Below are 25574 nucleotides of genomic sequence, written 5' to 3'. Positions count from 1 at the left end.
CTGAGCATGGAGAGTTAGAGAGCAGGTGGAAGGGAGGGAGGCCTGGAGATGGATTGTATTTCAGAAGGGGCTGTTTACAGCTCTAGTCAGGCCGTTGTTGCAGCTTGGGAATAAATAAAGGGCACTCGGATGTGCTAAAAGGACACTTTGTATTCGGCAGTAAATTGTGAGCATGTGTTTATTATATTACAAATAATAAAACACATTTTCTGCACTTTTGAAGAGCTCTTTTGCAAAAATGCATCACCATGTTGTGTGTATTTGATGTAGTTGCTGTATTAAAAGCCTAATAATTGCTCTCGTAAATTCAAACTAATGCAGAGGAGCTTAACAGCTTTAGTGTTGAGTTATACTAGACCTGTATTATCACTGGCTGTAGCTGCAGCTTCTGAGGTTTAGCAACACCTTAATAATGGCAGGACAATTTTGGCCACCGTTGGCGTGATGGGACGTACGTTCTGTACCATGCCATCCCATACCCCCAAACACACACACTGTATAATAGGCACGGTGAATGGAGTGTTATCTGGCTGGAATGAGCATGCTGGTGTATCGCGAGGGCCGTCAGTACCACATGCATGATGTTCTAGGCTATTGCTGATTTCCCCCACCGCTCTCAGATACACACATACACACATTTCACACTTCAGCTTTAAACCGTGCAGCAATCTAAAGCATCCATCTCCGCGTTCTAGACGCCATATTTCTGAGCACCTTGACAACACCAGTGCCTTTTAGAGCCCGCATAAAACAGGCCAGCGTTTTCTCATTCCTCTTTATTGTCCAATTTCACCACTTCTGTATTACTGCTCATTTTCTTCTCCACTTTAATAGTCGCTGGACCAAACCGCTGTGGTGCTCTGCCCCAGAGTTCTCATTGAGAGAATATTGATGAAGCAGGCCCGGCCGTTACTGTACTTCGGCGGTGTTGGGGAGCGCGCACCCATGATGAAAAATTAACTCGGGCTACAAATTCGCCCATTACTGCCGCGCTTGTTAAAATACTCAGCTCCGTTTCAGCGTTAATGCTCCGTCTTCGCCGGCCCTCGCGCCGTGTAAATTGGATTTGGGGTCAGAGCCTGACAGCGGCGGAGTCCGTTTGGTATAATTAAGCGCATTTTCTCCTCGGATGTCTGAAACTTTTATGCTCCGTTGCAGATCCAGAATGCTGATGACGTGCTCATAACCCCCTTGGAGAAGTTTCGCAAAGAGCAGATCGGAGCGGCGAAAGTAAGTGTTAATTCTCTCTCTTTATGAAAGTTGAATGGGGTTCTGTCAGCTGAACATGTGGACGCATCCCAAGTGGAAGGAGGTCTGGCGGAGTCTGGATATAATAATTGAATTAAACAAAACATCAACCTGTGCATCTCTGCTACAGATAAAAATACAAACACACTGTACTCCTCTGAAGAGCCAATTCAGCCAGAAGTGGCCTGACTACAAATGTTAGAACGCATATTAAATGAGGTAACTTGGGCTCTGGGCGGTCCAGCGGACTAAGGCGCTGATCATTATGATCAGAGGATCGCTGGTTCGAATCCCAGCGTTCAATGAGAGAGAGAACACAATTGGCCTTGCTTTCTCCAGGGTGGGTAGATGGTGCTCACACTCCACATCACTGGCGTCTGCAGGCTTGACTGCCCACACGTTGGAGGGGCATGTGTTGGTCCGCCCTCATTAGTGTTGAGGGCACTGTGTGCAATGGTGGGGGGTGATAGTACGTACGGGTTGGGTAATTGGCGGAAATTAAGGAAAACAATGGGTGAAAAATCGGATTCAGTTTAAAGCAGTGTCTACATAAAAAAAATATTAGTGGGAAAAAGGCTGATTGCTTTGATAATAAATATTATAATATAATAACCAAACAAAAAAATAAACAAAAATGTCTAAGTACAGTGTCTATAAAATATTCACCCCTTTTTTTGTTTTTACATATAAATTATAACATAAATTATTTGCCTTTTTTTTACAAGAATTTAAAAAAAAACTCTTTAATGTGAAAGTGAGAACGGGTTTCTACAATAAGTTATATCAATAGAAGTTGGGCTGGGTGGCCTAGATAGCTTGCTTTTCATTTGGTGTGTTTTTGGTTACAGTACAGTGAAGTAAAGATTTACTAAAGGACGGTCAGTTTTGTCAAAGTTCATGACCATTGTATCAAGCAGAACGACTTCTACTGTATCTCAATAAACCATTTTTACTAAATGTCATTTATTACACATTTCTAAACTATTTAATTCATACATTCCACTGCTTCAGTGAAGCTCAGACTCTGGTAAACCCATTCCAAGCACCAAAGCAATCCGTCCACATGAGTAAAGCTGTGTTTTCACAGGAAATATGAAGAATTTCTACAATCTGCCTTCAATCTTTCAAGTTTAGGGTCAGATGATCTGTCCACACAGTGCTCTAGGTCACATGGGGTCTCATTAGCCAAGATTGTTCTGAACAGTTTGAATAGAAACATATAAATCATGTGGGTATTATTTTATATGAAAGTGTCTTTAAAGGTGAATTTAAGAAGATATTCACAGCCTCAGACTCCAGAGGATTCATTAAATCAGTTTCAGCTTTTTTCTTCTGGTACGTTTACAGGAATTTCTGTGTGGCAGTGCGGTCTAGAATCACACATTTCCTCAGACTAACGAGGAAAAGACTGTTAGCGACAAATATCACAGAAAACAATAAAACTGTAATAAATGATCAAACATTACTGCAATACTTCCCTTCCTAATCTTCCAATCACATAAAATCTGGCCATGCACTTTATCAGCCTGGCTCTGTATCCCATCCCAATCGAATTCCGCCCACCTGTCGTGTCGATCCCAAAACTGATGATGATAAAACTTGTAATGTGAAGCTTTATATATAAAGTGTAATAATCCATTCCTCCCCATCACCGTCTGAACACCCCAGCACAGGCTGTAGTTCTGGTGGTGGTGGGGATGGGTGCAGGGGTGGAGGGGTGCAGAAGAGGCTCCTATTCAGACTAGTTCACGGATTAGACATTACAGCTACTTATTAATGCAGTAGCGTGTGGAAGGATGATGGAAATGAAGTCAAACTGGAGAAGTCAACAGCGTAATTGTTTTCTGAGTGATTTTCAAGAGGATAATTGGTCAGTAGCTGTCTGTATTCCAGATTGCAGCATGCTGACTGAAGCTGGAACAGTTATTAGTATTGAAATATGGATTTCTTGGTAAGAGAGGGTGTTTTTTCCTTTTTCTATGGTCACAGTTTTAAACAGTGGTGACCCATTCCTTTAGCACATTAAAATCAGCAGCTTTAATAACAGTGGACAGTAATTGGGTTTAGGTTCCTGACCTTCCTTGAGCATGTTTTTTTTTTCCCATGTTTTTATTTTTTGCACATGGTCTGTCCAAGCCCATCACACACCCTCTCACTCACTCTCCGTGAGCTGTAATAGAGGAGGTGTGTGCACATGCATCGTTATTTGGTTTGGTCCACATATGCCCCCGTCACCTGCACAAACACCACCTCGCATTAGGTACCATTTCTCACTGCTGCTTATTACACAGCTGTCCAGCTGACAGCCGGCCAGCCGCAGCGTTGCAGGTCGGTGCTGACGGCCGAGCCGCACAGCCCCACACAGACGCCGGGCCCTGTTTCTCAGGCTTGCTGTGCTAAATGGGCACACTGTGTTTTCCTAGTTGCATCATTATTGCGGGTGTGCTCGGAGTGTGCTGCGGAAATTGAACTCATTAAGCTAAGTAAAGGGTTTCCAGCATTTGCTCCCCTCCTCTCGACCAGGAGAATGTAAATGAGGTAAGAGGAGGCGCTTATAGAAAGGGTAGGCTATTGTTGTAACAGTGGTTTTTTGACTGTTGCTGGTTTTATATTTATGTGTGCATTTAATGCCAAGTTAATGAGCCCTTAGTCACCTTAGCATGGCTTTAGGAAAGCAGGGCCTGGACACTGACACTCAGACATTTCACAGACTTTCCAGAACCAGCCTTCTAGTCTACTTTGTGGGGAGAGTAGAAGCACTTAGGTAGTTAAACTTTACAGTTTTGGATTTTTTTTTAATGAACCACACACTGCTGAAAGATGTTATAACAGTGAGTAGTAGACATGGATGGACCTGTGAAACTGTGGAAAAGCCTTGATAAAAATGTACGTAAATAATTTAGGGACGTTTCTGCAATTAAAAAGTTGTGGCTGTTTGATTTTTATTTTTTACATTTTTAGAAACATCCAACATGTTTTTACCGAGTCACTATAAAGACGTTTTCACTGTTTTTGAGTGTGAATGATAAAGAGCATAGATTTGCCACATTAACATTATTTATTATTTATTATAATAAATTTAACATTAACATTAACTGGCAGTAATTGTGTTTTTTTGTTTGTTTGTTTTTTTTAATGAATATGAATTTAAATTCAGCCCAATTCAAACTATGTCAGTAATCAGCTGCACGGTGAGGCATGACAGAAAATACTGTAATGTATTAAAACAGTAAAAAGTGTCTGTAGTTGCGTAAACAGCTTTGTCTGGGCAGCCTCACTGACTGGGCACTGACTTTATTAATATTCATTAAGTTGTTAAGTGAGTCTTTCTCACTTAAGAACAGGACTTGCTCCAGGACCTTTTTTCCCAACAAGAAAAGGATTAAGGACTAGCCCCCCAGAGATTGAAGGCTTGCTCTGGAATCACATACCATCACATACCTGAGGCTCGCACCTCAGACTTGATACCCGACTTGGATACACACCGAAAAAACCTCCAGACTACAGAGGGGGGCCAATGATGCCTGTTTCACTCTCAGATACAATCTGTTATGGATAACCACCAACAGTGGTTGGTGTGGCGCAACAGATAACACCACTACCGTCCAGTAAGCTACCACACCATGTGGTAGACTGGGGTTCGATTCCTGGTCTGGGTTGCTATGCTGCGCTACACCAATAAGAGTCCTTGGGCAAGACTCCTAACACTACATTGGCCCTCCTCTGTAATACAAGTAACCTTGTAGGTCGCTCTGGATGAGAGCGTCAGCTTAATGCTGCACATGTAAATGGATTTTTACAGAGGCTTTAACCTGTAGACGGCAGAGCCGATGCTATTAATAGCAATACTTCAGCATGGCCTCACTACATTTTTAGGTTTTTCATTTCACAAACTCAAAACAAAGGAGATGATCCGGTAGAAAATCCGGATCTTAAACCTGTTGATTAATTTAAATGTACTTTAGAGTACGAAGTAATTAGTTATGTAACTTTAGTACCATTAAAAACAGCAGAGTATTAGATGCAGCTGTGTTTCTGCAGTTCAGATCACAGTAGATTCCAGTAGCTGTAATCTTTACAGACATGGAAACACCAACGTTCAGATCGGACTGAACTCGGATGGGACTGATCTGGAAATAATTGCATTGCCATTGCACCTCCTGCAGTTCAACTAACTCTGTCCAAATAGTACTAAGGTTGAAGGAGCTCTCCAGCCCTGCACCACACACTCAGTGATTTCACCAGCAGCCCACCAGCAGCTGGACTGCGGCCCTGTTGCTGTGAGGCACAGTCTCATTACACATTAAATCCAGCAACATGAAAAGCCAGTGTGTGTGTTTGTGGTCAACCATTCAGTTAGATCATCACACAGCGCACACACACCCACACACTGGTGGTGGTGTTGTCAGTGCCTCCCACCAGGCTGCTGTATCTAAGGCCTTGTCTCCCTGCTGAAGCTAGCATGTGGCTTTCTCCCATCTGGCTGCAGCCCAAAGCCTGCGATTTGCGAGGCGTTGCTACCACAGAGTTGCTTCTGATTCATATTGCATGAAAAGAGCCTGTGCTCGTGGCTTCTGCTGTGGGAGTCTTCCCTACCAAAGGTGATGAAAGTACATAAAGTACAGAAAAGATAGGTGAGCAGAAAGTTGAGTGAAAGTCACAGTGTTTTCCTCTTTCCTCAGAAACAGTTCATTAGCCAAGACATGCCTAATCGGTTCGGTCCAGTGGAGCTATGAGGCTAATATAGATATCCTATCACTATCAATTAATACCACACAAACTGCATTCCTAAATAATCACACTTTACTCAAATAAATGACCAAAACCACATTGGGTAGCATTTTACCTTCAAATAGCAGCTTCCGAATCACAGTGATGCTTTACTGGCTGTAATAGGGCCACAAACCCGAGTCATATTTGTGTAATTATCACTTATTTAGTCCATGTAGAGAAGCACTGCCACTAGAATAGGACTCTCTGGAGCAGATAATCATCATGAACCTATTGGCACCATGCTGCCTAATGCCAGGCATGGGCAAGTAGAGGGGTATAAAGCCCCCCAGCATTGAGCTGTGGAGCAGTAGAAGAACTGTGTTCTCTGGAAGGATGGATGGTGGCGCTCCATCCACTACTTTTGTTGGGATGAGTTGGGGATAAACGAGGTGGGGTGTTGATCATCAACCAACATCCTGACCTCACTAAAGCTCCTGTCTGAATGCAATCAAATCCTCACAGCAATGTTCCTCCAAAACCTAATAGAAAGCCTTCCTCCCTGGACAGTAGAGAGAGAGTTACTCCTAGAAAAGCTGGATAAACTCTTCTTAATGCTCTTGATTACAGAAGAAACAATGAATTATCAAGTGTCCCAATACTTTTGTCCATATATTGTATGTGCTGGCTGCGTTTGGGATGATGGGTAATGTGCTCCCTTGCTGGAACATTGCTTTACAAAACTTTTTTTTTTTTTTTTTTTTTTGGCTTAGGTCTATCATTTTGAACATTACAATAATTTCTATTGAATTCCTCTGGGAAAGCAGGGTGCTTAAGATACCGCTGATTGCTTTCATCGTTTTCATGCGGCAGTATTACAGGCAGTCATTTCCATAATGGGCGTCCGAGCTGTTACATCTCTGCGCACCATTGTGACAGACCAATAAAGACATTGCCTCTCCATTACCGCCCCTACCTCTCTATTTGTAAAACGGCCACTTGTAAAAGCGATTGCCTCCGTTCCTCGCACTCTTTATTCCCTCTTTAACTGCACCCTCCCTAATGGTGCACTTCCTCACACCTTTCCCATAAAGACGGTGGTGGAAGCCAAGAGGTGGGTAGAGTGGCTTAAACCCGCACCCAAGTCCTGAAAGTCCTGTTCAGTGTAAGTGACGACAGCCTAGCAAATCCAGCCTTAGAAAACACGGACGCCGTGGTTGAGTTTCCTTCTGTTCTATAGAAATGAAGTCCAAACTGTCCGCCATCTTGTCAAATTTGCAACCAGAGTCTGCACAGTAGAGACCAGAGGTGGAGCCAGACTCGCTCTCTCATGTGGTAGACCTGCCACCCTTTTCCCAGACCAAGGCTCAGTGTCTCAGACCGCCTTCATTGAGCTTCCAGTGCAGAAGCAGAGCTACCTATGTAGACTCAAAGTCAGACTCTTGATACGCGACTCAAATTCACATCCCAGGAAATCAAACCGCTGGATCACATCCTGACCAAGACCCCATCCTCTCCCAGACCAAGCCTCAGTGTCTCAGACCGCCTTCATTGAGCTTCCAGTGCAGAAGCAGAGCTCATTATTTGTCCAGTTTGTCCAGTCAGTGCAATGTTTGCTGCTGAGACGAACCAAAGCAACAATGGTCCAGTTTAACAGTCCAGTAGCTCCGCCTTCTTACGAAGAATAAGGCTTTATGAAGGAAGGGATCTGAGTGGTTCAGCAGTCCAATGCGTTGCCACTATGGCCCGGAGGTTGTAAGTTAGGACCCTGAGCCATGCCGCTTGGTGGGTAAAAGCACTCGCTACCCTCATGACTCTTAAGTGACGCTGCCTGGCACAGGAGCTGGGGACTCCACTAGACTTTCACTAGATGGACAAAAGTATCCGGACACCTGCTCTTTTATTGTTTCTCCTGAAATCAGGAGATTTCAAAAAAGAGCTGATCCTGCTTCTGTTGGAGTAACTGTCTCTACTGCCCAGGGAAGAAGGTTTTCTACTAGATTTTGGAGGTGCGTTGCTGTGAGGATTTGATTGCAGTCGGTGACCAGAGCATTTGTGATGGATGTTGGATGTTGGACCACCCCACCTCATCACCCCCAACTCCCCAACTCAGTATCCCAAAAGTACTGGATGGAGCTCCACCACCATCATTCCAGAGAACACAGTTCTTCCTCTGCTCCACAGCTCAATGCTGGGGGCGGGCTTTATACCCCTCTAGCCCACGCCTGGCGCACTGATTGGTACAGTTCTAGTTATTACCCACGTCTGACTTTGCCTTTCAGCAGGCCAGTGAAGGCCGTGCTGGAGGGTCAGGCTCGGTGTACTGGAGCACACTGAGAGATTACAGATTGTGCTGGCTGCTGGGAGATACAGCCTTATTAGGGAAATATGGTGGCCCTGCTGCCTTGCCCATTGCACTCACCCCAACCAGCCGCCCACGCCTCACCACTGACTCTGATCCTTTAGAGACAAGTTACAGACATTACAAGCATGTGGCAGTTTTGCAAAACTCTGACTGTGACTTTAACTCACTTTAACATCAAGGGTTGAGCATGGAAGAAAGTTCTGAGTGGCACTAGGGTTAATAAAGTTACATTATATTTAACTGCAGCCAGCGTCCCGAGTAAATACGATGGCGAGAGGCTCTCGTGAGAGGCCGCAGTTATCTAAACACAGAAGATAAATAGCTAACTCTGAAATACAGTAAATAAGCTCAGGCTACCCCACAGTAGCTAAAGATATATACAAATATATTATGTAATAAAAAATATGTGTTTTTACATGAATGGTTTATCTAAATATTTTAGTGGGTGAAACTTATTGGGCTGTAATACACACAGTCGTTCATAACCACTGGGCTGTAAGTTCTCCCCCTGCTGGCCTTGGTGGGGCGCTCATGCACGGGCGCTCCGCCCTTCACCTAAAGTACCTTGTGAATCCCTGTTTTACAACCAACCCTTGAAGTGTTCCTCTGTTGCTGTTTACTCTGGTTTTGAGCCTCGGCTCTGTTTGGCTACTTGGATTATGGACTGTCCTGTGTGGTACCTGCCTCCCTGTTTTCTGACCTATGCCTGTCCTAACAATGATTATCGGGGCTACGCCAATGGAACATGAGTGCCTCATCCCTTGTGTGACATGGTCTACATATTAGCACATCCTTTTCTATTTTCTAGATGTAGCCTAGCCGTGTTTTACGGTACTGGATAATCCTGTATAATACAATTACAAAGTTGAATTTAATTAATTGAATTCATAAAAATTATTAAATTTCTGTTTCAAATGTTTGTAATTAAACTTGCTCTGTCTTACTCTGGTATATGGCACTAATTGGATCTGTAACCTGCTGGTGAACGGGTAAGGGTTAACCTGTTTGCCACCAGTTAAACCAGTTAAACCCACAAAAACATCACCTGTGGGCCTCAGAGGGAAATAAGTGTAAGATATGGACTTTTAAAATCAGTATTTTTGAATACTAAGGGCCCTATTTGATTATTATTCTATCTTTAGGCGAGTCGTCAACCGTGCACCATGCAGCTTGATTTAGGGGGCGTGTCTGTGTGTCTTTGCTATCGTGACGATGGGAAAAGTTCCTGTACTGAGTCTCTTAATTAATCATGGGTGTGGTTATATATTTTTTTTTTTGGGGGGGGGGGGGCGTAACGTGCAGTAATAAACCAATCAGCGTGTCTCTTGCCGTTCCCTTTAAGAGCCAGGTGCGGTCTGTCTGACTTTGGCGAATTGCTATTTCTGTGGTGTAAAGCCATCGCTACTGCCCCCCGAGGGAGCAGAGAGGGTGACGGGCCTTTGCTTAAGGCCCAAACAGAGCTCGGTTATCAAACCCACAACCCTGTCATCAATAGTGCTCCAGCTGCTGAGCCACCACTGCCAACAGAGGTAGAGAGACAAGAGAGAGAGAAGGGGGGTCGAACAAGACTACAGTTCCCACAATACCATGCAAATCCCACAGCTTACAGCTTAAGCACTCCCTGTATTTTCTTCATGCGACTGCATGACCCTGTACCGCTGTGAGGCTTCAGTATAAATACATGTACACGTTGCACTAGAGCTGGGCAATATGGCAATATGTTATCAGGCTTCACAATATGCTTTTATGAGTGTATTGTGGATATTGTCAGAGCTTTAATTCAAAAGTGAAGCATATTTTGAGTAAAAATCAGTGCTCAGTGTGGGAGAGTATTTGGAAAGCAGTTTTTGAAGTTTACATTATGAAATATTGTGATAAATATCGTATATTGAAAAAATGTCTTTAAATATTGTGAAATATTTCCATATCGCCCAGCTCTACGCTGCACCCCCACTAAACAGAGAATACCAGCATGATGAACGACGCGGATTTCGAGTGTTTGGGTCAGCGGTGAATAAAACGTACAGACTTTTGGTGTAAAGTAAACAGCGCGTTTGTACCTCGGCTCTTTTCTGAAATCAGCGTCGCCGGTGACTAATCCAAGTCGACTAACTCTTTAAACCTCTCTCAGTGTAAGTGCTTTCCATTAAGTACTAACTGCATGTTTATGAGCGTGTGGAGCAGCTGTCAGTGCAGCTGAAATGGTTGCTCCTGCTATTCATCATACTCGAACCGTCTGCCTGCTGCGTTTGATGTTGCTGTGTTCGGGCTCCTTTCTTTTTTAGGAAGGAATGTGGATCATTTGCAGGTAATTCATTGCCTTCCTTCCGTCTAAGATTTTAATGTAATTCGCTCTTAGAGGCACTAAATGCACTTCAGGTTTAAAAGTGTTTCTATAAATATATATATATATATATATATATATATATATATATATATATATATATATAATCAGTATATATGCTGATCAGCCATAACATTAGCACCACTGACCGTTAAAGTGAAAAGCACTGATTATCTTCGGCCACAGCGACTGTCCTGTCAGGGGTGGATCTACATATAACTGAGTCTTCAGTTCTTGAAGGTGAAGAAGGTGGTGAAGTAGATAAAAATGGACAAGCGTAAGAATCCGAGACACTTTGACAAGAACCAAACTGTGATGTTCTAGATAAGTGACTGGGTCAGAACATCTCCAGAACATCAGGCAGGTCTTGTGGGGTGTTCCTTCCAGGTATGCAGGGGTCAGTACCTACCAAAAGTGCTCCAAGAAAGGACATTTGCAGGATGCACTGTATTGATTATGCTCTGTCCTGGGGTGCTTCTTAGACCCAGTGCAGGTGGTGGGAGACAGGAGGATGACAGCCAAGCTGGCATCCATGCTGGAGAACAGCTCCCACCCCATGCATGAGACTCTGGCAGCACCGGGCAACTCCTTTAGTGACCAGCTGCTTCATCCCAAGTGTGTGAAGGAGCGGTATCGCAGGTCCTTCCTTCCTGCTGCCGTCAGACTGCACAACCAGCACTGCTCCCAGCGGACCACATACACACACACTTAAACTACACACAATACCCCCCCCACACACACACGTGCAATTAAGAGTCATTTGCAATAACCTGTAAATAATCTGTAAATAACCTGTAAATAATCTGTAAATAATCTGTAAATAACCTGTAAATAACCTGTAAATAATCTGTAAATAATTTTGTTATTGCTTTTTTACTTCTATGATTTATATTGTGTATATAGTGGTAATTTATGGTGGTAGTGGTAAATTAGTGGTACCTTTTTGCATCTGAGTGTCTTGCTATCCCTTTGCAAATTAGACTGAAATTACACTATCAGACTAATTACACTGTTTGTACTGAAACATGCAGCTGACCAGTGTTCTTTGAGTGCTGAAGGAAAAGCATATTGTGCATCACGATAACAGAATTCATCACAATATGCTAAAATATCGTCATATTGCCCAGCTCTACTTCAGAGGTCTTGTGAAGTCCGTGCCTCAAATATGGCAAGATCTGTAGTGGCGGCACAAGGAGGGCTTACTCAATATTAGTAAGATGGTGTTATTGTTATATATATATATATATATATAATATGGTGTAAGCAGTGTAAGTGAATGTTTGGCAGTGCTGAAGTCCTGTAGAGCTCATCAAACACCCAACCGTGTAGCTCTACACAATGCTTAGAGTGTTTATACTTGTGTTGTTGTTGTTGTTGTTGTTGTTGTTTTTGCTATCAGACAGAACACTACAGTACGCACTGCTCAGCCAGGCAGCCGGAGGGTGTTGAGTGTGTGTGTGAGTGTGTGAGTGTGTGGGGGGTTGTACAAAGTTTATCCACCTCTGTTTTTGGCTACTTCAGCCTGCAGTCCACCTCAGGCAGTGCTCGATTTGTTTTGCCCGGCTGGAAACACTAAGAGGGACAGTGTGCGAGTGTGTGTGTGTGTGTGTGTGTGTGTGTGTGTGTGTGTTTGCTAACATGCTTGTCTAAAGTTTGGCAAAACCTAGGCTATCTAAAAGTTTACTTTTCTGTGTGTTAAACCCAATCTTTCTTTTAACAGTAGTCTGGAAAAGAAAACAGATTCCTTAAGGAAAAGACCTGGTGAACAAAATTTAGAATCACAAATACTTTATTAATCCCAGGAGGGAAATTACAGCTGTTACAGTTGCAACCGTTTGTGTAAGAATAAACACTCTATAAAGAAGAAAAAACAATCTATAAAGTAAACACTATACAATAACACTACAAAATAACGCTTTATAAAATAAACACTAATAAAACACTATACAATAAAACTATAAAATAACACTATAAAAAAAATATAAAAACTCTATAAAAAACTCTCTGACACTAAAATAAACACTATCAAATGAAATGAAAACAAAAAGAGAGAATAAATATGCTTGTGTTTATAAATTATGTGAATATAATAAAGTGACTGTAAGTAACTGTGATCATAACTATAGAACATGCTGTTTAACGCAGTTTGAGTATTGCACCTCTGAAATTATTGCACAAATGAACAGTATAATTAGAGTATTGCACAAATTAACCATAGTGTCACACACTGAGGGAGGAGTTATAGAGTTTGACGGCCACAGGGAGGAATTACCCCCTTAGGCACTTCGTAGCGCTCCGATTACTGTGTTGTAGAGAGGGGTGGAGAGGTGGGAGCCGTTATCCTTAAGAAGAGGAGTTTATACTATTAGATTAAATCAGTAAACAACAGATTCCTGTTAAAAAAGCTTGAAAGGGAAAATAAGGGGTATGTGTCTCCAGACTGATGAAACTCCACAGTAACCGATCAGCCTGTGCAGCACGATAATAATGAAGCCCTATTTATAAACTCCACTCTCTCCTTACCACTGCCAGATTTACACATGCATATTACATATTTATGGCCATTGCTCAGAGATGGGTGCCAGATAAGCATGAAAATTCTCCTATAAATCATACACTTAATAAAGCGATGATGAATGTGTATGTTAATAAATCCATTTAGTTTGTAGGAAATCGTCACTCTGAGAGAAAAGAACATTTAACAACTATTTAAACTTTTAGACAATGACCAGGTCAAATTACAAAAATAATTGGGTAAGTTGTGGAGAATTTTAAGAGAAACGCTGTCTGCAAGTCTTTTTTTTTCTTGTTTTGCCAAAATCTCAACTTTCCATTTACATTTACATTTACGGCATTTAACAGATCCATTTAACCTTCTCCAGATCGACTAACAAATGAGCTTCACTGTTTACTGAAGAAGAATCTTAGCTAGTTTAAATAGACTAAAGTTCAGAGCTCCTCTAATCTTAGACTCTACTAAACACAAGCCAATAAGGAGACCATAATACTCTTCTCTTCACCCAAGTCCTCTTAGAAGAGGAGGGTCTTCAGTCTGGGTTTGAGGACAGCGAGCGTTGGACTCTGCTGTTCGGACACCCAGGGGAAGTTCGTTCCACCACTTCGGTGCAGGACAGTAAAAAGTCTGGACGCTCGTCTTCCGTGGATCTTAAAGGATGGCGGGTCGAGCCGAGCCGTACTGGAAGCTGGAAGGGCTCTTGGTGCAGATCGGCTTTTGACCATCGCCATCAAGTACGGAAGGGCTGGCTGGTCCAGTGTTGGCTTTGTAGACCAGAGTCAGGGGAATCTGATGACCTGGGCAGCAGCTACAGGAAGCCAGTTAAAAGAGAACGCAGCAGAGGAGGAGCTGAACATGGCTGAACTTAGAAACGTTGAAGACGTTACAGGGGCCTGATGGTGCTTAAAGCAGGACCAGCCAGAAGACTCTCTAGAGAGGAAGGGTGGAATTCTCCGGATGTTGTACAGGAGGAATCTGCAGGACCGAGTCAGAACTGCAACATGACTTAAGAACGATAACTGATCATCCATGACTACACCAAGACTTCCACCTTCTGTAGATGGAGCGACCAGTGAGCTCTTGAAGGAGATGGCAAGGTCATTGTAAAGTCTAGCAGTTCTGTCCGGGATGTACAGCAGCTCTGTCTTGCTGGGGTTGAGTTTAAGGTGGGGAGCTAAGGAACAGCTCACAGAGAGCAGCTCAGCCACCGAGTGTCTATCAGACCACGTAAAGTTACAGAGCGGGGTCAGGGCCGAGTGCTGAGCTCAGAGCAGAGTGCAGAAAAGCCTCCAACTGACTCAGTAACTGCAGAGCTCCAGACCTGCTGCTGTAGACCTGTAGAGCTTAGAGCAAAGAGGGACCAGCTCCATGTTAATAATGCCTATGGGTTTAGAATGGGATGACACAAAAGTTCTGGTGGGTGTCCCAATACTTTTGTCCATATTGCATTCTCCATATTAGGAGTTCTATGAAAGTACATTGCTCTTAATGTCAAAGAAAATCTGGAAACACTTTATGGATCTTGAACAGCATCTCTTCAAAGCCTTAAAGCCTGAGATCATCTCAGCGGTCAGCAGATGTTGGATGTTGATGATTCGTTCGGAGCTCAAAAGAATTTCAAAAGAAGGCAAAGTGTCTCCAGACTTTTGACAAGCAGTGTAACTGGCTTGCAGCCGGCAGCGTGTGACAGGTGAACAGCGCCCTGGGTCGCCTGCAGCTCTGGCAGGTGGCAGAAGGCAGAGGGCAGGACACAGGTGAGCAGCTGCTGCACTGACCTGTACTCTGCTGAGAAATCACGCAGTGATGAGCCTCTCTGGCTCATTAGACGTGATTAGTCATTAGATGGACGGTATGTGTGCTCGACCCCCGAGGTCAGCCTGGTTGCTGGAGATGTACTCCATGAAGATGAGTTACGAGTGCGAATCTATGCAAAACATTACACCACCCTATTCCCATAACTCCGCCCCATCTTCTCAACGTCCTGTCACTCCATCCTTATATTCTCAGCGCCTCGTTACTCCACCCCATATTCTTAATGCCTCATTACTCCACCCCAATCTTCTCAATGTTCCGTTACTCCACCCCATCTTCTTAACGCCCCATAACTCCATCCCTATATTCTCAAAGCTCCATTACTCCACACCATCTTCTCATCGCCCCGTTACTCCACCCCATATTCTTAATGCCTCATTACTGCACCCCAATCTCCTCAATGCTCCGTTACTCCACCCCTATCTCCTCAACGCCCTTTTACTCCACTCCATCTCCTCAATCCCCCGTTACTCCACCCCATCTTCTCACCGCCCCATAACTCCACCCCATCTCCTCAGCGCCCCATTAACCCACCCCATCTCCTCAATGCCCCGTTACTCCACCCCATATTCTCAATGCCGAATCACTCTGCCCCTATCTTCTCAATGCCCCATTACCCCACCCCATCTCCTCAACGCCCCATAACTCCACCCCAAACTCCTCAATGCCCCGTTACTCCACCCTAATATCCTCAATGCCACGTTACTCCACCCTAATCTCCTCAACACCCCAAAACTCCTCCACAATCTCCTTAACGCCCCATTAACCAACCCCATTTCCTCAACTCCCCATTACTCCGCCCCTATCTCCTCAACTCCCCATAACTCCACCCCGATGGGGAGGTTTGGGAAAAATGATTGCTGACTAGTTCACAGTGCTGTAGTGAGTGTTGTTGTTTGTGCTGTGACCTTATTCGTTAATTGATTTGTTGTTTGTTTGTTTGTTTATTTTTATGAGTTAAATTTCGCTTCTGTTTCTGGGCAAAAGTTTAATACTTCTCAAGTTTAACTGGTAAACAGACAAGGAAGAATGTGGTGGAACAGTAATAATAGTAGTAGTAGTACTATGCCGGTAAGTGTGTGTGTGTGTGTGTGTGTGTGTGTGTGTGTGTGTGTGTGTGTTGCCTTCAGCACATGTAGGAGGACGAAGCTGGTGAGATGACTCTCATGTGAGGCGGCATTCTCGCATACCTCTCCTCAGGGCCTCAGCACTGTAGCATTGTTCCGTGCTGCTTGTGAGTGTGTGTACAGGTGTGTTTTCAGCTGCTTGTGTGTCTCAGGGACCTTGGACATGAGGAATTTTGGCATGCCTGGAGCAGATGAACACCAGAGAGACTGATCCGTGCAGGAAGCAGGACTGAGCCTCCCTTTGTCTTTCCTTTCGCGGCCTGCCGAGTGTCTGCAGGTTCTTTAACTTCTGCACACAGTCAAACCCAGAATAATCACACGCAGGTAAAACATCTCATTCGGCCAAATAAAAATTCATTCACACAATTTACGGACATTTCCCCTCAGCCCCACCATGTTTATTCAGCCTAGACGCTCCAAGGCTGCTGGAGTAATAAGTGATCAAAGCTCATAGAGCACCAGTTAGCTGTTCCTCAGCCTCGGACTGCCATGGAGTTCCTCAGTGATCTTAAATAGACTTGCCTAACGTATGTCACATAGCTGAGAACAGTAGGATTCACCATAGGTAGACACTATAAAGGGGTGTTGTGTGGGTCTCTTGGTATAAAACTAGAGCCTAGTGCAAAGCTTGTGAAAGGCCATAGTCGTGACACTGCAGTAAACAGCCTGAAACAGTGTTTATAATCTATTTATGATTAATATTGGTGATTTTTAATAGTAAAATGATTTAACATTTAAAGCAGGAGGACTTTTAAACTGCAGGGATGCTACAGCAATCAGAAAAAACATTAGCTATTGGGAGGAAGGGTAATGTAATTATTACCAGAATTTCTCAGTGATTTTAGTCCCGTCTGAATGACCATGTCAGCCATAAAAAATAGCCTCGGGTTATTTTCCAATTATTTTCATTTAGTAAAGTATAAATTTTAAAGAACGTTTCGGTATTTCGGTATTTCCATCTTCAGTGCGTTTTTTTTGCTACTTGCAGGTTAAGGGCAGAGGGCAGCTAGAGACGTTGGAAGCAACACCGTTTTTTGACCGAGCTGTATCCAGCCTGGTGTAATGTCTGTTTTTGTGTTTAAGTAAACCTTTAAAAGAAGATTCGGCCTCACTCGTATTTTTCTAATACTGTTTATTATCATGTTCAGGTGACGGAAGTGCGTCTCCCATCTCAGTCAAGGGAGGTGGAGTAATGTAATTGTACTACAGGACGTCCGTAAAATGTATCCCCTGCCAGACGTCCAGTAGTACAGTTACATTACTCCATGTAAAGCTCATCCCGTCTGAATAGGGCTTAAGCTGGTGGTTTGCCTGGCATGGTGGTCTTCTACAGCAGGTTCAAACACCAGCACTGCTTAGCTCATTTACATAAATGTTGAAAATGTAGTCGTTTTAAATTGATAATGACAAGATAATTTAAATGAATTAAAAAATTAATAATTATAAATGCATTCCATTTTTACCATCATGTCCTCTGCTCACAATAGGGTTGGGAGGTAGAGGTGTAGCGGTATGGGTATCCGTAGGCAGAATGCACAGTACATGGAATATGGGAATATCAGGGGTTAAAGTTTGGATTTGAGTGGCATTGTGGGAATTGTAGTGAATTTTCAAGTATTGCTATGGCAGTAGTAGTGTTGGGTGTCTCTCTCTCTCTCTCTCTCTCTCTCTCTCTCTCTGTCGCTCTTCCTCCCACTGCATGTAGAGAGAATGGCTCACATATTTTCTTACAACCATTCTTAGGTTGATTATCTGGCCACTCAGTGTAAAACAAGTGAAAACCAGCCCCGTATTTCATCAGCATGCTGGCAGATTTCCTTCTTATACCCGAAATTGTATTATTACCCCGCTAGCGGAGAGAAAGTGATAAGGTAATAGTCATTTTGTTTTATCCTGTACTGTTGAAATGTCCCAATGTCATAAAAACTGCAGTCGTCGCTTTACACGAATATCTGATCGTGTGTGGGACTATAGTGATAGTTTTTATATAATGTACTTAAATGTATCATAAAATGCATTTATTGAGTAAGCTGTTTTTGATGTATAAATAGTAGGTATGTGACATTGCTCGGGGGTGAATAACGCCCACTTACAACCCTGTTATTTTGCCTCAGATTGAAACACGCTGTTTCTTTTTATAGTGGACTCTGGGTGGGTTCTTCACTGGAGCCATGTAACATAGTATAGGATAGCATAGCATGGTTTTATACACTGTAACAACAGGTACCCTGGACACTGGCACAGTCAAAGCCATGGTCACGAGGCCTGGTTTGAGGAGCAACAGGTTTTAAGATATCTAGCAGTCTGGCGGTGGTGTGCAGTGTCCAGTTTCCAAACCCCCAGACACAGCTCTGTTCTGGTCGTGCAGGGGTTTTTCTTTCAGTAAAGAGAGAACAGTGAGGGAGGTTCACGGTTTGTCACTTTCAGATGATAATGCCAGGCCAGGCGTGGGCTAGAGCGGTATAAAGCCCCCCAGCATTGAGCTGTGGAGGAGTGGAAGAGCTGTGTTCTCTGGAATGATGGGTGGTGGAGCTCCATCTAATATTTTTGGGATGATTATCCTCCTACATCCTAATTTCACTAACTCTCTTGTCGATAAATAATCAAATCCTCACAGCAATGCTCCTCCTCCAAAATCTAGTGGAAAGTCTTCTTCCCTGGACAGTAGAGACAGTTACTCCAACAAAAAAATAATAAACAATTATTTAGCAGGTGTCCCTAAACTTTTGTCAATATACCATATTACTAATTTTTGATCGGTTTGTCTTTACAATGTGATAAATATTTTAATATGCAAATATATTCACGGTTTGTCACTTTCATATACTGAACTCTCATTATTGAACTATGCCAGGGTAAATGCAGTCCTCCATTCTAGAAAACATGTCATGGTTGTTGACGAGAGGGACTGTGTGACTTTGATGGCTCTGGTTCGTCTGAATGGGGGCTTACTTTTGGCGTGGCAGCTTACCGTCTGACTCTGTGGATTGAGTCTGAAAACAGAGTGAGGACAGAAGCAGGCTGTAGGCCAGTTACTCAGACGTGTTCAGACGATATAAAACATATTGGCGAACAACTCTCACATCCTTGAGTTTCTTTCACTCGCTTTCGTACCACCCACACATCGGTACATTAGGCTACAGCATGTTTAAAATCAATAGTATTTTATGATGAGTCTCTCTAGAGTTTCTACATTCTCTGTAAAGAAAATGCTGATTTTGGTCCCGTCAATCATCGTTGAGATCTGTATTGTGTCTAGAACGTCTCCTCTTGAACTGTAGCTCTCAGCAGTAATGTCTATTCTAGTCTGTTCGGTCAGCTCTGTGGTCTCCAACCCTCCTCCTGGAAAAAATGCTGTACTTTCACTGCTTTTTCTTCTGGGATTTCTAGTGGTTTTGGACCAAAACCAAGGACCGCTCACACCCCTGATTTCTAGTCCTTCTTACAGCTGATGGAAAATTGTGACCGGGCCTACAAAATTCACCCCTTTGCATTAGAGAGTCAGGGTCAAGGTGCAAGGTCAGCCAGCCCAGCGCACAGAGAGTGAAGTGCTTTGCTCAAGTGGCAGACCTAGCCACCACTGCCCCTAATATGTTCAAAACGGACACCCATGCTGCAGAATGTGTTCAGCAACTTTACACTGCACCCATAGAATAGGACTCCCTGAAGCTGATAGACCTGGACCAGATGAACCTATTGGCACTATGCTGCCTAATAATGCCAGGCGTGGGCTAGAGGGGTATAAAGCCCCTCAGCATTGAGCTGTGGAGCAGTGGAAGAGCTGTGTTCTCTGGAATAATGGGTGGTGCAGCTCCATCCAATATTTTTGGGATGCGTTGGGGATGATGAGGTGGGGTGGTGATTATCCTCCTACATCCTGATCTCACTAACACACTCTTGTCGATAAATAATCAAATCCTCACAGCAATGGTCCTCCTCCAAAATCTAGTAGAAAGTCTTCTTCCCTGGACAGAAGAGACACTTACTCCAACAAAAAACAATAAACAATTAATTAGCAGGTGTCCCTAAACTTTTGTCAGTATAGCATATTACTAATATTTGATCAATTTGTCTTTACAATGTGATACATATTTTAATATGCAAATATATGCATGCTTAATTAGGTATGTAATTTGCATGTCTACATGGAATTTTGTTTTAGCGTCGAGCTCAAATGTGCAAGTACGAGTATCAGTAATCAACTGGCAAAGTTAATTGTAGCACCTGTTGTCAAGAAAATCCCCCCATTCAGCTGCGGTGTCTCGCCTTGAGCACTCTTGGAAACGTACAGGTTAACGTCAGATGAATCGGCCCCCTGCTGCCGTGTAGTGACTTGATGTCAAGCGCATCCCTGTGTTTTCCGGGGCCGGCCTCAGCGTAGCATGAAGCTACGCAGCCTGCGGTGCGCGTGTGAGCTGTTGGGCTCAGTAGGAGGCACTCAGGATCAAGGCTTGGCAAAGGCCTTGATCATAATGAGCTCTGTCAGAGGAGCTACACACCTCCACGAAAAAGGGCTTCAAGAGGAACACTGCAGAGGTTCGGTCTCCCCGGCCGGGGAGGAAGCGGGAACGAGATCGGGGCTCATGGGGAACAGCGCTGATCTTTGTCGCCTGTGGTCTTTCAGAAACTGAAAATTGATTAACCCTTGCCGGTGCGCCGTTCATCTTTACCTGAGTAACACCTTAGATCCGGGGTGTCCCTTTCTGGTCCTGATGGTGTGACTCTACTACTTACTGGACCTGTCCACTGCATCTGACTATAGGGCAGTGGCAAAACAACCGGTAGCAAATACGGCACTGGGATCCTGGTCAAATAGGCTCCCTAATGTAGACCTCCCTTATATTGCTACTTACGGAATGATGCTCCACTGCCCCCTGGGTTTACATTCTTAAAAATAGTCTTCCTTGTGCAGAATTAGACATATGCCATGTCCAGGAGGTCCTGGGCCCTTCACATCTAAACACTAGTAAATATGGGTCTACATCATAAGGCTCTGAGGGCTAGGCAGGTTCACAGGAAATGCTACAAGAAACATAATAGAGGTCATTTTATACCACAGAACATTTTTCAACAAAAAATAGCAGATATTTTGGTCCCAAACTCCCCATTGTTAAGATGCCACTGACCGGTCTATGTAGCCAATGGCAGCCAAGCAAAACTAGGCCTGCCTGGACTTTCTTGTTCATTAATCAGAATTTTTACTGACTGAAAACACCATTTATTTTGTTTGTATGGGAATTTTCAGATGTTCTCAAAACTGATCTGAACATGACGAACTACTGCTGATTTATTGATGTATTGAAAATTAGTAAATGTATCATAAATCGTCTGCATTTGCAGCGGAGCGCTGAATTTCTCCACGAGCTCTCCATTGGAGAAAGTGCGGGAGCAGGTGCTGACCTCCAGGAGGGCTGTGTTGATGAAACGTCTGCTCATGTTCTCAGTAGATGTGTCAGTGGGGGTGTGATTTCTGATGGAATTTGGACCGTTTTGAACCAAAAGAACACAAACAGCAACAAATAGAATAAAATGTTCTCACAGCCTCGCGTTATTAGCAGAACTTTGGACTTGGAAGTGTTTCAAGTGTTTCAAATGAGCAGCCTGTTTTGGCTGGATCGGCGAGTATTTACGCTATTAAAGAAAACTTATTTGATGCTTAAATGTTGAGCCTTAACAGATGAGAAAAGCAGACCTTGAGAGTTTTCACAACCGAAATGTTTACGAACAGGAACGGCTGATCTCGGTGTCTGACTTTAATGTGCTCAGGAAGCTCAAAGCTGCTCAATTAAAGCAGATGTTTATAATTATTTAACAGAATTGGACATAATCTAAGACAAGATATTCCTTTATAAGTCCCACAGTGGGGGAATTCTCAGTGTCAGAGCAGAAAAGGGATAGCAAGACACTCAGATGCAAAAACGTAGATAAATTACACTATATACACAATATAAATAATAGAAGTAAAAAGCAATAACAATATTATTTACAGATTATTTACAGATTATTTACAGGTAATTGCAAATGACTGAACTGGAAAGGCGATGGCTTTGTGTGTGTGTGTGTGTGTGTGTGTGTGTGTTTGAAGAGCGAGGTGTTCTGCGGTTCTTTCATGCTTTCTCTTTGATGAAGGACTTTCTCTCGCTCTTCTCTCCACTCCTCCACGGCAGCAGTAGGAGTCGTACACGGCGAAGTATCAGAGTAGCTGACGGTGCCGTTGCTTCACGGCTGTTGCTGGGACTGTAGTCCAGACCAGCCTTGATATTTGAAAGGTATGCGGTGGATGTGTGGACAGAAACACTCTCTCACCCATCAGCTGTGACTCAGACAGACGTCCTGCTGTGCCTGGAGTGGGAGTCCCGGCCAATCAGAAAGCAGAGAATGGTCTTTCTTCCTCCACAGTCGCTGAACATTGTCCCCGGTCAGCTGGTTCGAGTTCTGTTGTGAGAAGAATGAGAAGTATGCATTGTCTCATACAAGATTTTATTTATTTAAATTTATTTAAAATTTATTTATAAAGTTTTATTTATTTAGGAATTTTACAACAAATGTCGTCTAAAAGCAGCTTTACAGAGATCTGGGTCCGAGCCTCTTTTGAGACAGCAAGTTAGTGGCAACAGTGGCGAGGAAACATTCTCCTCAGGATCTTATCAACAAAAAAATCAACACAGGAATAAAAAAAACTAAACTGAATTAAGAAAAATAAAAAATAAATGTGGCATCAAGCCAAACAAGATTAAAATGAGATGATAATGTGATAAAGTGATGATAAAGTCCTGCAGGTAAATGGTCAGAAGCAGAGTCCTGCAGTGAGGTGAGGGTGAATCAAGGCGAGGCCCCAGAGCAGGATGGACAGCGGGCAGGAGGGCCGTGGAGAGCCAAGGCAGGGGGAACCAGGATGGAACAGTTGGAACCAGCATCTCAATACATGAGAAAGAGAGAGAGAGAAAACAGAGGGGGTTAGGAGGAGCGCAGGAGAATGTTGTGGGGGGTCCGAGAGTTAAGGAACGTGGGTTATCTAGCGTTGGGGCATTAAAGCCCCGGTATATAGTGTTAGGGTGTTCAGTGAAGCTTTCAGCCAAGTTTAACTAGAAACACAAAGCAGAAATCTGACCAAATGTTCCTCAAAAAGCTCCACAATGCACTAATCACACCTCTCTGAGAGCCGTTTGGGCATGGTCTTAATATTCTAATAAGGGGGCGTGGCTGACAGCCCTTATTTATCATCTTACCATGGCGACTCACACAGTTGAGTTTTAGCTTTTTACTGCGTTTACAAGGTTCTGGGTTTACTGAGGTTCTGATATCTAGAACCGAGGTACCAGCCTATATATAGCTACAAGCTTGAGCCGCGACCAGGGAAGTGTGTCCTAGTGTCCCGCTGGGGCTTCAATGGCAGTGAAAACAAACAAATCGGGCCTCATTCTCGTTCCTTCTTTTCACAAAGCTTCTGACGTTGGACAGTGGGACACTGAGACAGTGGGATCCATCATTATACGAACCGAGCTATGAACAGTTCTGCTCTTTAAAACACGTCATGAATCTGACCTAGACTTTCTGTTTGAACTTTTTTTCAAGAACAGGAAAATTCTTTAAAAGATCTCAGTGAATAAGGTATATTATTATGAGGTCCAAGTTGTTCTGGGGTAACATTTTTTGGAGATTTTCCAGATTAGTTTTTTCAAAAGTAGAGTTCAGTAATGGATTAAAATATACTGAAAGCCTGGAATTTACAAACAATCGTGCTAGAAATGTTATCCCACCAAAATGATCTTCATCAGCCATTAAAGCTTTAGGCTTTTAGAGATCTCGCTTCAGATCTCCAAAGAATCTCTCTGAGAAAATGACTTAACACACCTGTGGGTCTGAAAATAAGTGGAGATAATCGAGAAGCTCTTACAGAGAAATGGAGAATGCTGGTGTTCTCACAATCAACAATGGACTGATCAGCCCAGAGTGCAGACCTCAGCTTCGTTGAATGTGTTATATGCAGTGACTTTGATGAAAAGCAAAACATGCTCTGGTTATTAAGATTGAACTTATTGGAGGTGTGGAAAATTGTCTGGAACTGAAAGTGAGCGTCCTGGAGAAGAACGTAAGCTGTAATTGAGGTAAAAGTTGGACACATTGAGTACTGAAACATCTGATGGGATTATAGACTTCGCTTGCTGGAGTTATAGAGTTCATGGATGCATGGATGGAGTTTGTAGATAGATGGATGGATGGACGGATGGCAGTAGAGACTAGAGGTGTACTCATTTGGTAGACCCGCTCACTTCTCCCAGACCCTGTCTCAGGTGTCTCAGACCGTCTTCACTGAGCTTCCAGTGCAGAAGCAGAGTGGATTTGCCTCTGGATTCCCAGTTTGTCGGTAAGTGGACGCTCCAACAGTAAAAGTGCAGCTCATGTAAGTTCCTCTACAGCTCAGCTCCTCCATGTACTGAACAGAAAGGACACCACACCGGTCCTGCAGATGGCCGCCAAGGCTGTCTGTCAGTCACTTCATTACTAAGTGTAGTCCCGCCTTCATACGATAGATCAAAGTAAGGGTTAAAACTTGATTGGACCTGGGGGGAAATGGAAAATGGGCCGATATCAGCACAGGGAGACAAACTGCTGGGGTTTGGAGACACTGGAGATGGAAAGACAGTTTAGAAGAGGAAAATCAGATGGGGAAACATATGGGGATGGGCGGAGCTACACATCATACTGCAACCAGCCAGCAGAGGCGCTAGACTTGTAGTTGCTTCACTTTTGAGAGCACTGTCCATGCTTTCTACAGTCTCTGGGTTAGGATCTGTGTTCAGACGGTACATCATGGTGGAAATCACAACTCTGCAGAGAAATTCATTCAGTAAAAAAGTCCATGTTCTTCAGTATCCAGCACCGAGTCTAGTGGCGGTGATGTGCATGCCCACCAGTGTCACTGATGCACGTCCTGGAAGAGACTGTCTCAGAAAACTGGTCACAGAAGCAACAGAAGGGTCATATTTCCAGAAAGTGAGCAAGTGAGGAAATGACCACGGCGTGTTACTGGACACTGGATTTTCCATTCTGTGGCCTTTAAAGGGTTTGCAAACTTTCTTTTTCCACAGTGTCACATTGCAGTTACATTGCTGCATGTTGCGATATGGTCCCAAAAAAGAAAAAAAAAAGAAAAAAGTCTGAATGGATAAAAAAAAGAAATAATAAGAAGAAAGAAGGAAAGAACTGGAGGTCAGACTGAAGCACCTGAGACGTTATTAATAATACTGAGAGATTTCGGAGAGCTCATTTGCTGAACAGCGCTGACGCAATACTCGCTATACCGCTGCCTTTTTGCAGGGTTACAAAAGAGAAGAAAGAGAGCCGGGAGAATGAGCGAGATGGCATGTGAGAGATAAGGACAAAAGGCTGGAGATGGCGGCCTTGATGGGACAAGATTTGCCCTTTCCAAACAGGAAATGGAGCTAAGAG

General features: G+C 43.5%; 1 protein-coding gene across 4 annotated transcripts in view; it reads left to right on the top strand.

Annotated features, from left to right (window-relative positions):
• arhgap42b (Rho GTPase activating protein 42b) overlaps positions 1–25574 on the top strand; it is a 138534-nt gene that overhangs the window by 64112 nt on the left and 48848 nt on the right. For all 4 annotated transcript variants that reach the window (XM_072694581.1, XM_072694580.1, XM_072694583.1 and 1 more), the window contains exon 4: positions 1159–1230. In XM_072694581.1, coding sequence (XP_072550682.1) covers positions 1159–1230 — 72 coding nt within the window. The remainder of the gene's footprint in view (positions 1–1158; positions 1231–25574) is intronic.

The sequence above is a fragment of the Salminus brasiliensis genome, chromosome 13 (assembly GCF_030463535.1).
Source record: "Salminus brasiliensis chromosome 13, fSalBra1.hap2, whole genome shotgun sequence".
Classification (NCBI taxonomy): Eukaryota; Metazoa; Chordata; class Actinopteri; order Characiformes; family Bryconidae; genus Salminus; species Salminus brasiliensis.
This window is presented reverse-complemented; position numbering and strand designations above follow the sequence as displayed.